The 14,305-nt window shown below is 36.2% G+C and overlaps 1 protein-coding gene across 3 annotated transcripts in view; it reads right to left on the bottom strand.

The window, feature by feature from the left end:
* Nucleotides 1-376: 376 nt before the first annotated feature.
* Nucleotides 377-14,305, bottom strand: part of LOC111870461 (transmembrane and coiled-coil domain-containing protein 4) — a 29,143-nt gene continuing 15,214 nt past the window's right edge. For all 3 annotated transcript variants that reach the window (XM_023862772.2, XM_023862771.2, XM_033753856.1), the window contains 6 exons: nucleotides 12,230-12,637; nucleotides 11,114-11,316; nucleotides 10,180-10,316; nucleotides 9,142-9,266; nucleotides 6,819-6,952; nucleotides 377-5,849 (listed from right to left, as the gene is read on the bottom strand). In XM_023862772.2, coding sequence (XP_023718540.1) covers nucleotides 5,571-5,849; nucleotides 6,819-6,952; nucleotides 9,142-9,266; nucleotides 10,180-10,316; nucleotides 11,114-11,316; nucleotides 12,230-12,637 — 1,286 coding nt within the window. In that variant the 3' untranslated portion in view covers nucleotides 377-5,570. The remainder of the gene's footprint in view (nucleotides 5,850-6,818; nucleotides 6,953-9,141; nucleotides 9,267-10,179; nucleotides 10,317-11,113; nucleotides 11,317-12,229; nucleotides 12,638-14,305) is intronic.

Here is a 14,305-nt window from a genome sequence, read left to right as displayed (position 1 = left end):
GGGAAACCATTTTTGCAGTACGCATCAAAATTAAAACACAAAAAACTGAAAACAGAGTATAACATTTTGTATTAAAAATTTCAAATCTTCCGTTATAATATGCGACACTATGTTCTTTTCTGATATAAACAAAGTTAATTCCATCCATTTATCATAAAAATTGAGTTAGATACAGCATTTTTAAACACAATGCTTAAAATTGATTAAGCGCCTAACAGGAACAGACATTTAAATGCAGAGTAGCAACAGGCATTCAAACGAGCACCAGCAGCGGGCATTTAAATAAACTCCGGCCAGCTGAAGCTTACCACTATTTCGAAGGCTGGCGTTTAAAGGTTAAAGTCCCTCCTGGAGGACTTGTTCCCTGAATATTTCCGCCCTTAAAAATTCCACAACCTCCGCCAGGTTTGAACCCGCGTACCTTGAGTCATGAGGTGAAGTAACCATAGCATGATAGTCTAAAAAATAACTTAAAACATTTATAAGCATTTCTTGTTATTGTAAAATGCAAAATACAACAGTGTAACAATAGAACAGTTGTTTTCATCTATGATCTTATACACCTGATTATGGCCACTCAGGCCAAAACATGTATTGTCAAATAAATAGTAAGAAGATATAAAGAGCCTCTGAAATGTGAATTTTAATATATGGATGAAGTTGCCCAGGGATGGTGGAGTAAGTGTGCTAAAATGGAACACACAGTGCAACAAGATACTGCAAAACAATACCACAAAATACCCTATATATACAACAAAGCCATATAACAAGCATTACAACAGCTCAAGTAATTGTGATTGTTTCTTCAGATACTGAATTCATAAGCACATTTTATGATTCCAAATATACAAATTGCAGAATAAGATACTCTTCATTATATTAGGAAGGAATGTTCTGATATGTTTTGTTTCAACTATAATGCACTGGCAAATAGCTATTAAAAATATACATGCCATCTCAAAAATACTACAATATATTATGCAAAATAGCTATCTATATTTATATACTACAAAAATACAAGTGACTGTTGCAGTGTACTCTTCTTGAAACAAAAGTGTAAGGTTCTGCAATCAGTGTAAAGTGAAATGCTTTTCTTCCTGCAATACTTCATGATCACATATGTCTATGAATGAAGTAATTCTGACATGTAGGCCATTAACCTATACAACAATAACTTCTTTAATATCTATATTTCATACAAACCATCTTCGAAATTTTAAGCTACAACACATTCTCTAGGTCCTTCTATGACTTCTCTTTAAGCCAAATGGTAGTTAATTTTCACTGGACCAGGAACCTATAAAGCACGTAGTTTACAAATACCTATGCTGAAGAACTAAGGGCTAGTTTCAAAGGCCAAAGGGAAAGATATTGTCAATATCAGCTTTCTGATTAATAATAAAATCTGAAATTGAAAATGCAGTTCCCTCAATATTTTTATTTACTTTATTATTTTAAAACTTTCCTTAACTATGATATGTATTTTGTTTGCACCTTCAAGTTCAGTAAAATATATTTTAACCTTCAGAATATTAACGATAATGTTCCTCAATCAAAAACTAAAGAAGTTTATAAGTCACAGTGATCACATTTATATATTTCACCTATATAAAACTCACATTTAAAGAATAAACTTTCTGTCCTGTTTGAATCAGAGCAAAAGTTCTTGGTTTGGCCATTAAAAAAACTGAGGTAATAAAATCAGTTATTTTCTAGAGTAAACGACTGTTAGATTAATTGGTTATTAACCCACTGGCAACCAGCTACATTTCATTGTGCTCCCCCACTATTTACGGTGCCCTTAAGCTCTGTAATGAGAATGATACCAATATCCGTTGTCACTTTCAAAGGTAGCATGATTTTACCTCATGCACAAAAGACATGTGAATTCTAGGATGTATTCTTGGTTGATTTAATGATGATTTCAAGAACTCAAATAGCATCAAATGACAGGGTCATTGGTAAATAATGAAATGGAAAGGATACGAAAGGAAGTGATCATGGCATAATTTCAGATGCCGTTAGAATATTGCCTGGAGGAACTGAGGAATAACCATGAAAAGCCTTGGTTAGAACAGCCAGTCTCTAGGCTGAGATGTGAACACAAGACCTCCTGAATAAAAAGCAACAGTGCTCCCCATGCAACTGTGACACATGATACCATGATAATATAGAAAAGAGGATGTACTTTATAAGGATGAAAGATACCCTAATTTTCAATCTTCATAGTCCAGGAATAGAATATTTAGACATCTTGGCATTACGGTACTGGCAGCTGGATTTTAACTTGGTGATAATGTAATGAAAGCCACATGACATTAGGCCTCATCGGGACTGATGGTCCCATGCACATACAATTGTATTAGTGTGATTAACAAATGACAAAGGTTAATGACACAAAGGTTAATATTTCACACACACTGTGATTTTTCTCAATGCAAAATTGATGTGGACAAAGATAATGATTGGAGAGTTTGCATGTCATATGCTCACAGAAGAGTTCACAATGTGGAAGAAGTCTCCTGTACCTTCTGTCTCCCTTTTCCATCTACCCTGTGTGGATACAGCATTTTTTTTCAGTCTGTAATAATTTTTTTATATTATTTCATAACATCAACCATGATGGTGCCTGTGGGCTGAGTGAAGTCTTATATTCCTGTTTTCCTCCAAACTTTCTTTATACAAGATCCCCTCCCATTAGCTACCATCATGCTCCACACCTCTACCCTTACTTCGCTGTTAGATTTAAGTATCAGGCTGTATCCTCCTTTTGTCTCATTTACTTTTTTGAGATGGTGACTGCTGTATGCTGAAACATGGGATCACCTTCAACATACACCACAACTAAAATCTGAAAGCCTAAATTACACATCAACCATGACTATTTACATTCTTAAACCAATGTATCTTTACTTTATAAATGTTATAATAATTTTGTTCTTCAGCGACTTTGACTATTAAATATGATCACTCAACTATGTTATATTCCAAAATATTCTTCACTGTTATACATTCCACATCAATTACTCTGAAGCAGTGTTGCAAACTTTAGATTGATAGTAAAATGAAGATTGCATGGACGATTATTAGTATCGCATGGGGCAATCAGATGATATTCATTCTTCTTTAATACTTAAAAGTGCCCAGAAGGATGCCTGAGACTCTAATGGAGTAGAGATCATGTTAGCACCAAGGGAACAGTTGGAAAACACTGCTCTGGAGCACAAACATTTTATAAATGTTAGCATCTTATTGGTTTAACATAATACTGCACAGTTTAATGTGTGCCTAGCTGTATCACATACCTTCATCTGAAGTACTGTTCTTATTTAGCAAAACAACTTTACAAGAACTGGATAAATGTATGATATTAGTTTCAGGGCAGCCTTTCTGTTAGTCCCATCTGTGATAGCATGATAAAACAAACTACATAACAGGTCCTTGTAAAAATCATTCTTTGGGACACAGGCCATATATTAATGAGACTGTTCTTAATTTAGGTGAAACTTGACCAGGAATGTGTCAGAATATGCCACTCTTTTCCTGTGCATGCTGACTACATTAAGACATATTAAAATACAGTTGTTGCACAGTGTAATTCAACAGTCTTTTGCGTGTTGAAAACCCATCTTCCACAAAGAGACCAAATACATCCATGCTACAAGGTTATTAAAGTACACATACATTTTTTACCAGCAGAATGAAGGAAGACAAATCAGACTTTTCAAATATCAAATTATCATCAATAAATCCATGTAACCAAATATTGCAGTAGTGTGGATCACACTACTGCTTCATATTTGGAGGTTTCCAGTTCAAATCTTGGCCTATAAGCTGCTATCCTGGTTGATGACTTTTGTGGTTTTCCTTAGCCTCTCCAGGTATGCTGGAACAGCAGTTTAAATTAGGCCATAACCACTTCCTTCCACATCCTTTACAATTCATTATTAATCACCTTATCACTTGACATCTCAGTGTCTCAGCTATTAAAACCTTTATTAATGAACCAGAAATAAATCAGTTCATTTAAAACAAACTTTATTTTTCTAGGATGTGCAAGCAGTAAAAATCCCAAATCTATAAGAACAATGCACATATATTTTTGAAACTGTATTCTGTACCAAAAGCAACAGGAGACAAAAAAAAATTTAATAAGAAACATTGCACACTTTTTCCTACATGTAATCTAATCAAGAAAGTAGGCTGTGCCAGACACACAATAGATTTAAAACAAGAAAAGAGCTCCATTAGTATCAGTGCCCAAGAAGACCTTGTCTCATGGAGTTAAACTGTCTTAAGAACTTATGCTGCTACTTTCTATTTAGCTGGTTTTGAATTCTTCATGTGCTCTTACTCAATTCACTGAATGTATTCAATGCTGTTAGCATTTTTTTTTTGCAATTAGCTATGAAGCAACACAGATGAATGTTAAACGTAAACAATACATATAAATCTACAATCATCAGATACTAATGCAGTGATCCTCAGACTTCAGCACAAAGGCCTTCCTGTTTGATTCCAAACATTGCTTCATCCTTAACAACAGTAAGATACTTACTCCTCTACGTACAAAGTACATTAGCACACTAAATTGTTACAAATAATCCCCCAAATACAAGTGTGGTTCCTAAATTCTGTTTTATAAAGTATCAAATAATTACATTTTGGAGAAAAATAGTTCAGTAACGGCAAAAAAAAAAACTCAAGCCCATTCTTATAACATCCCCACTTGTGTCATGTGTATTAACATCTGATATTTTCCTATATTCATGGATAAATTCTTTTAAAAGCAGAACTGCACTGCCTACTAAAAACACCAAGGACAGCCTAGTGTTTTCATACCAAATCACAGGTTCACAATTTATTTCCTGACTCATTATATCCTTATATTTGGTAAATTCTACTATATTTCCTTTACACTCCATGATTGTGCTCAAAAAATTCTATGAACAAGACTACAACTGCTGAAATGAAATTTATGAAACCAGTGACAAAATACACTTATATGGGTTATAAAACAATTACAAAGAGAAACCATATTGAACAAAATTTAAAAAAAATGTAAAGTCAGTTTGATTAAATATGTTGACAGATTGCAAAGAAAGAGATGTTTAAAATTATAATACTATAAACCACACAAAGAAGGAACCAAAGAGGACCTCTGAAGAGGTTACCAGACAGATGAGGTAGGAATGGGTCAAGTGGTCAAGTTCCGTTTGTTAGAGGATGCTGATGAAAAATGATAACTCATTTGGTACCATACAAAACATTTTTAGATGTACCTCAGACCTACAAAATGATAAACATTATATTGACTAAAAGTGTCTATACCCAGTACATAGCTCTTAACAAGCAAATAGCTCCAGAGAATAAAATTTTCAATAGCATTGCACTGAGAGTTCAACAGAAACAAAGTTAGCACCAACAAATAATTCAGAACTCTACTGTTTGCACATCCTTGCACATCCTTATATAACAATGTGCATTTTTAACTTGGAATTATATGAGGTATTTGATGAGGTTCATTGTGTCTGTGGAATGGTATGTTTGTTTATTTTTTTGTTTGTTTGTTAACCTTCATCTCCATCTGCTGATTTTTGTGGTCGTAACGTAGCTTCTACAACATCATCTGCTGTTTCTGTTGTGTGCTCAAGGGTGTCAAGACTTGCAGCTCCAGACAAATCAGTACTTGCTTCAGCAGTCCCAGAAATAACTACAGTATTTTCCACACTCATTAATGATGTTTCTGCTGCAGACACTGATGTTGAGTCAGCACTGGAAGATTCATCAGAAAGCTTCTGGTGCAATGACTTCTCTGATTTTGAAGGCCTTAAAGAAAGTAGCGAAATCTGGAAAAGTTGCAAAAATGTATGAGTAAGTATATACGAGTAGTTTGTCTCAAACATGTTTCCTGCCCATTTTGACGCTTCTGAACAGAAGTCTGACACCATAATTATATCAGTTCGTTGTTTATCTCTCTCAGAAAGTATTCAGATATTAATAAAAACAAAAAAGCCAATTTCATTTTTTTCTTGCATTTGGATAATGCAGAATTCAAGTTTCCTATTAAAGCACTTAATGAGTTTGTTGCAGAACCACCTTAGAAGTGTCTCTTGTTTAAAGTGTTTTGGTGACGAATTCTGTTATGAGATCATAACATGAAACATGTATTATTCATTATCATAATTTAATGTTTCACTTAAAACCCTCATCATGCATACATACACAATTTGTATGTTCTATGGTGAGGAATACAGCCACTTCACTGAAAGAATGTCCCTTGGATAACCTGGTGGTAAAGAGTTTGCACAAAAATTGAAGATTTGGGGTCACAATTGTTCCAAGACAATGAACATCTGCAACTGTGGTGTGAAATGTAATGAAGATGATCTGCTGGCAAAGGATGTGTGTATGATTCTCCAATATATATACACATTTACTGTATTGAATGTGTGAACATTTAATAAAACTGAAATAGCAAAGGTTCTACACAAAGGAACAACTACAAAAGCAAGTGGAACAAGATCAGAAAAAATCTTATATCAATCAAACTTAACTTCTCGAATTCCTTAGAAGGTAACTGCTGCAAAATTTGGACTTTGCCAGATATGACTGCTTTGCCAAATTAAATTCTTTATTCATGAATTATATGCTTTACAGGATAGATGGAGAGACTGAAGAAAATTAGTCCTGAAGTGTGATGTATTAAAGGACAATCTAATATAGACATATGGGGATGTTAGACAGGAAATAACACAACAGTCAATACCAAACAATTAGCCACAATAAAAAAATGTAATATATATAAACATCAGTACCTTCCTTTGTTCAAACCCTGGAAGATCAGATGAAGATTTTTTAAGTTTTGACTCAAGCTGTTTGACATCATCCCGAGTTCTGACTCCAGCAGCTTTAAGTATAGCATCAATCTTCTCTGGATACTCGCTGTGACCTGTGACCAGTAGAAATTAATACAGAGATTAAAAATCTCTGGAAATATTTATTTGTTGTTAGAATTTTTAATTTAATTAATTAATGTATTTATATTTCATTTAACAGTGACCAGTAGCTCAGACTACATAGTATCAAATGACATTATGGGGTTCAAACATACAAGGTGCTATCGGGAAGTTTCTAGACTAGGTCAAAAAAGAAACGCTGGCTTAACTTACTCAATTATGTCTGCCATCTCCTTCAAAATAGCCTCCCATCATTTTTTCAAGCTTCAGAAGCACCATGGAAGTCATTTTCCCTAATGCTGTTGAATACTCCTTGTGATTCCCTTTGGATGTCAGACACAGTTTCAAATGTTGTCCCTTCAGTCTCATTTTCAACTTGGGAAACAAAGCAAAATCACAAGGGCTAAGCATGACAAGTAGGGAGGATGGGGAACAATAACCACGTTGTTGTTAGTCACAAACTGTGTGGTTTTCAAGGACATGTGGGCAGGTGCATTGTCATGAAGAAGGAGCCAGTTGTGGTTGCGCCCAAGTTCCGGTTTTTTCGTCGCACATTTTCTCTCAAGTGTCTCAACAGCAATTAGGCTATTAGCTGCCATGACCAAGGAATTAGGGTCTGATTATTGACAGGGTAAGATATGTTTCTCTTCTCCAGTGCACAGCCTCCTACCCAAAAGATACTGTGGGCTCTTTCAGCCAATGTGAAGTGGCTAGTGCATGAAGTTAACTATTCACTGAGGTTAAAAATGTATACCTCCAGTCCCCATGTCTTCATGGTGTGGTGCTTAATTAAGCAAGGGGAGAACTTTAACTCATCATCTTATAGGATAACTTCAGAAGACACAATGTTCATGTGATTAAGAATGTTAAAAGAAAATAAGAATTCTAAAAGAAGAATACTGTTATACATTATGTTAACTAGAGACAGGATTTGGAGTGGTAACTGGATTTAATGAACATTTACAGATCATAGCTACAGTTAACTATAGTTAATTCACACACTCTACAGGACTGCAGTGTGCACTAAGTCTTTCCAGTCTGTCATGTCTTCACTGGTTGTCACCTGTTAACATTCCCAATGCTGTAGATGTCTCAGCTTCCATGTTCCACGGCTTTGGTCCCTTCTGGCTGTTGCCTATCTCACGACTAACTTCAATGTCTCAAGACTGTATTGTTCTGCCACTGGCATCCTAGCTAGGGCCAAGGACCTCCTCAGACCAGGACTGCCTTCCTCTGAGCTCGACTACCATGTGACCAGACTCAGCCCAAAATCAAAGTTACTCTATGACTGGCGGTTTACCGCTAATCAGTTCATCTAGGCATCATACCCCTTGAGACTAATGAGCAGAGATCTTTCTTTTTTTTTTCAACTGAGTCCCTGTGGTAAGAGTCCTTATGTAAGATCCTCTCTGACAAGAAGAGAGGTTTGTCTCTTATGAATATGCTTTGCCTTTCGTCAAGCGTACGTGTTGCACATACAGCATACTATTGAAAATTCTTCCTTTTGCACTATATACAAGTCCTCTGCCAGTACAGGTTTTGCAAAGAAAATCATGCCTATCTTATGTATCTTATTCTACAACAGCAGCTTGGTCACTTGAACAGTACTAAGTTTGACCTCTGCCAAGTTTAAGCTTCTTATATGTACTAGACTCATCTGTGTTTCAATTCTTCAGATATAGCCTTATGGTGGACACCACAGAAAACGCCTCTTCTTGCAGTAATTTTGTTACAGTATGATGTGGTAGTTGAGGTAGACTGCACAGAAAACTCCAATTCCCAGAGTTTCTTCACTGCTGTCATGGAAACGTGTGTTTATTGTGCCACTGTTCAGCATTGTGCCTCGGCTTTCAGGAAATATGTCACAACATATTTTCTGGCATTCTGTATTTATTTATGACCAAAACGTTTCCAACTCTGAGGCTCCTGGGTTTGAACTAATAAACAATGGAGGACAATTTTAAATCTTCTGTCTGTCTACTCATGACATACACTTAATCAGTGGGAGGTGTTTTCCTGTGGAGGTAATTTTCAGTTAAGAGGCATCATGTAGTCCACATATGTTGAAAATTTTAGAAGTGTCTATAAGTGTCTATGTACTGGAAATTTAAATGACACAAATTCAAGTCAATAAGAAACAACGAAGATAAGTATAAATACCCAGGTTTGGATTTTCACTCACCAGAAACAATATCACTCAGATCAATATTGTACATTCGCCGGTCCTGCACATCAATTGGTTGTAATCCTGCTACGTCACTAGACATGGAGAGCGTACGATACAAGAATTTTAACAGCCAGTCACTCCTGTGACAGAAGAAGAATTTATGACACACAGTTTATACACTTTTACTATTTACTTACTTGTGCCAGTCAACTACCTTTATACTAACACAGTGAAAACCTCATTTAATGTTCCTCAATTAAAGTTTTCCAGTTATTCCATGTCAGTAATCTCAGTGATAAATTTTTGCTATATAAGATTTTCCTCAAATCCATTCAGCCACAAAGAAACCTTTGGGGGTTTTACTCTGTTTGGGTTAAGCAAGGAAGATCAAATTGTGATTCACTTTCTGAGTACTCTAGTGCAAATAAAGGACAATGCTGTGTCCTGGCTTCACTTCTACCCTATTCAAACATTGTCTGAAACCTATGAGGAACAAATGTATGAGCACACTTAATTCTGCACAATAATATATCATTAATTGACACTACAGGGACACTAAGTATGTGGTAGTGTAGTGGTTAAGGTACTATGCTACAAGCTGGAAGGTCGCGGGTTCAAGTCCCAATGAGGTCATTGGATTTTTTAAATTGACCTAATCCTTCCAGCTGCACTAGGCCCTGGGGTTTACTCAGCCTCTAACACAAATGAGTACCAGAAATTAATTAAATAATTTTCCTGGGGAGTGAAGCACGGCCGGAGCGTAAGACTGACAACGTTACCGCCATCTTTGAGCCGATCGTCAAGGTAATGTGGGAACCTTAACGTCTCACAACTCTATGGGCCTTCACGGCCTGTTACAGGGATAGCTTTACTTTTTTTTTACTTTACAGGGACACTAAACCACAAATCCTGACAACTGTCTCTGGTTTCAGAACTTACAACAAACATTTCAAAGCTTTACGTCTAACTGTGCTTTTCACTAAATGGGAATGTGAATATATGTTGCAGTCCTGTCCTCTTGTCTAAACCTGCAGCTTAAAATGAAACACTTGCCTGCAATAACCATTAACAATCTTTCCAGACACAACTCTCATTAGCTTCTGCCAGTCTTTGGGAGCACCTGTCACAGGTGTTCCCAGCAGTATGGCATCCTGTATTATTCCTTCACATCTGTCTCGCTGTGACATCTCCTGCAACATTGGAAGTCAGAGCATAACACAGTCATGTGCAGATGTTCTAATACATGTAATATGAAACTGATGGTAACATATCAGGATGATTATGAAGGATGAACTGGGATAGACGAGAGGAGAAGCATCTGAGGTTTATTTAAAATGGTATGGGAACATTATTTTTGATGTATAGTAACATATAAATACTTTCAGATTTTTTGCATTTGCAAATACTGGGAAAAAATGGGACTACAATGAGACAATACATCAGCTATTCATAGACTTCAAGAAAGCTATGATTCAGTTAGGAGGGAAGTACTGTAAAATATTCTTATAGAGTTTGGGGTACCCATGAAACTGTTTAGGCTAATTAAAATATGTTTAAATGAAACGTACAGTAAAGTCTGTACAGGTAAATATTTGTATGATAATTTTCCTATCAAAAATAGTCTAAACAAGGAGATGCTTTATTCCAAATGCTTTTCAACTATGCTTTAGAAACTGCCATTAGGAAGGTGCGGACTACATGGCATTACATCTCAGACGACAATACTCCGCATAATCACAGCACAGCCTAAAATCTCACAGTTTTAACCACTGATCCAATTTCAAGTACATGGCCTGACGGATCTGTAACCAAAAGAAAATTAAAAGAAAAATCTATCAGGTACTCGTGAAATTTATAGATGGCAGATCAGAAGAAGAAGATAGAAACATAGGAACAAACAGAAACAACAAGAAGACTTAATTTAAAAATGTATTTTAAAAAGACAAAAGGTATACAGTGGAGAAAATTAGAATCAGGGCATGCTTACCCGGAGACAATAATAAATGACTCGTGCACCCAGACTGAAACCGATGAGTGTGACTGGTCTCTGTCCTTGTTCCCGAGATAGGAGAACCTCAGCCAACTGTTTCCCAACCTCAGCAGATCGACGACAGCATACACCCCATGGATTGTCTATTACTGATGCAAGAGTGATAAGGGAAGATGGCCATGCTATCGCATTTATAAGTCCTATAACAATCATTATGGATATTATGGATACCTAATACCTTGATATTTGAATATAAAAGTGTACATGTATTTATGTGCATGCATGTGCCCCCCACCCAACATGCAGGCGCGCGCGCACACAGAGCATTCCAAATCTTTTGCAATTTTGGAAATAAAGCCTTTATGGAGAAAGACCAACTGCTTTGTAGTAATGGGCAATGAATGTGTTTACAACGATATCTAAAAGTTTGTGATGATGGTACATTAGTATAAGTATTATGTTTTTTGGACATTATCCATCATCTTGTCTTTATCTAAAAACCGTCCTCTTTAATTTTCAAAACACAAGGTTTTGGAGACTGAATTCTATCTCCGTCTTCAGGTAAAACTTACTCAGTTGGGCCCAACTGATAGAGCTAGTCCTTATCTAATTAATCCTTTTATACATATACACTACTTAGGTATGTTCTACACAGCTTACATTGAGTTTCATTGAAATCTGCAGAGATGATCGTTTTTATCATCTTTCTAAATGTTATTTTCTGCACCACCATCTATAGATAAGGTAAATTTGTCCCTGTGCTTCTCTAATTATGCACTATGCCATGAAGGCATATGGGAGAGTGGATGTATACATCCATATTTTCTTGACTTTAGCACTAGTTGTAGGTGAGTGGTCAGCTTCATGTCCTGGCTGCTTTACCTGCAGGGAAAGCGTCCCTGGTACCCATTGGATAGGAGGTTGGGTGGACTCCAGAGCCGGTCCAGATGATTTGGTGAAGAGAAAATTCTTGACCCTACCGGGACTCGAACTCTGACGCCCCAGCCATCCAGCCCATAGCCAGTCACTATACCAATACGCTTTCCTGGCTCACCATCTATATAGATTTAAATCTAAAGAATGGTTTTACAATGCTTAAAATAGCACACTAACCTGCCAACACTGTGTATTTCAGTGCCTCTTGTGCAGCCATGGAAACAGCAAAACTGAGAATTAAATCCATTGCTTTCCCTAACTCAAGGAGATAAGCAGATTCATAACGGAGATAATACTGTTCCCTTGAACTAAACAGGGATCTCCATGGCCGGATGAAGTTGTCATGGCGGTCATCACACAGCCAACCAGATATGGCAATGGTGATGTGAAGCTGTTGTGTAACGATCTGCGCACTAACATCCTTGCTGGTAACACTAGGAACTGATGATGTTCCGTTATCTGGCCTTTCTACCTCATATGCCTCATCTGCCTCATCTGCCTCATCAGATTCATCTGGGTTTGATGGTGTCAGATATCCAAAAGCAAATTCTTCAATCTCACCAACCCTTTTTCTCATTTTGAATCCTGAAAAATGTCATTAAATTTTCAGTCATAATACAGGTCTTTACATCTGGGTATACATTATGGCACATCTGACTGATGGAAAAAATTCCCTACGGCACATATTGGAGATATAACTACAGCAGTAGATTACGACATCATTTAGTTACTGTATTTTCTAGAATATATGGCATATTTTTATTCTGGAAATCCTGCCTAAAATCTTATAAACAGTCTGCCCATACATACTGATTTCTGTATCTCATCCCAGTCAGTTAAGAACTGAAGGATTGTCCCAGATATTAACTTTAAAACAATCTTGTATACTTATAACAAAATTTTGTCCATGAGGGAGATATCCGTTGTGAAACATCCTGTTAGTGATGCAGAATTCTGATGTATATTGCTGACAATGAGAACAGAAGCAATATAAAACATATGTGGTGGTTTATTTTATAACACAGCAGAACACAACTGCTGCTAACCACGTTTACATATTTTATATTTTATACTTGATGATAATTTCAATAATTACATTTATATAAACTCTTAAAAATTTTATGACATTTGGAAAATGGATCCATTTAATCATACACTTATGCAATATTTTACATTTATTTATTTATATATATTTGACAATGATCTCCACCCCAAAACATGTACTGCGACATTTATAATAAAATGACTATTTATATTATATATATTGTCATGTGTATGAGTGACTACAGATGGGATTTGGATAGGTAACTGGATTTACTGACCACGTACAGATCATAATTACAAGTAACTATAGTGCAATCACTAATTCACATACTCTGTAGTTCACTACAGTAGGTATTATTAAGTCTTTTCAGTCTACTGTATCTTCACCAGTCATTGCCTGGTAACTGCTTCAATGGTGGATATTCCCCTTACTCCTAATTCCCAAACTATTCCTGTGCTTTAGTTACCAGCTTCTGACAGCAACAGCTCACAATGACTGAACTGCACCAGTCCTCTAACTAACTAACTAACTAACTCACTCACTCACCAACAAACTCACTCCACTCCACCGCATGCACTGCACTAACTGAAAGGAACCTGGCTGGTTGTGTGATACAGCCTCAGAAAGGACTACATAGAAAACACCGCATCCAATAGTACTTCCACTGCAGTGTGTGGGCCACTGCATACCAACGGGTCTACATGCCATAATATGTTCCACATGTTCATAAAACTATAATCAACCCATTTATTGCTGTGTTGACGGATCCAGTGTCAGTGCCACATATATGAGGCCTTGCACCCATGGCTTTGCGTAATATTCCACCCAGAGTCCAACAAAAAATTGAAGCCAAAACCAGTGAGCAAATTTAAAAAATGAAAACTATAAGCATTATAACACACATAAATCCCTTCTTTGGGCAAAATCTATAAACCTTAATAGCTTTAGTAGGACAACAATGGAATATAAACATAAACTAAACAAATGCAGGGAATGAACTTCAAGAAGTAAAATTTCTTATATACCATTAAGAACATTAAAACAGATAAATTGGTACAAATAATTAATAAATGGAAACACCTGCATAACATCAACATAGTGTCTCCTTTTATTTCTAGTGTCTGGAGATGGGGAAAAGCTCTATCAGTTGGGCCCAAAATATAAGTTTTATATTGGAGGACAAAGACAGAGCTCAGCCTCAGAAAGGT

Source organism: Cryptotermes secundus, unplaced genomic scaffold (genome assembly GCF_002891405.2).
Source record: "Cryptotermes secundus unplaced genomic scaffold, Csec_1.0 scaffold1963, whole genome shotgun sequence".
Taxonomy (NCBI): Eukaryota; Metazoa; Arthropoda; class Insecta; order Blattodea; family Kalotermitidae; genus Cryptotermes; species Cryptotermes secundus.
Note: the sequence above shows the minus strand (reverse complement) of the source record. Positions and strands in the feature narration are given on the sequence as shown.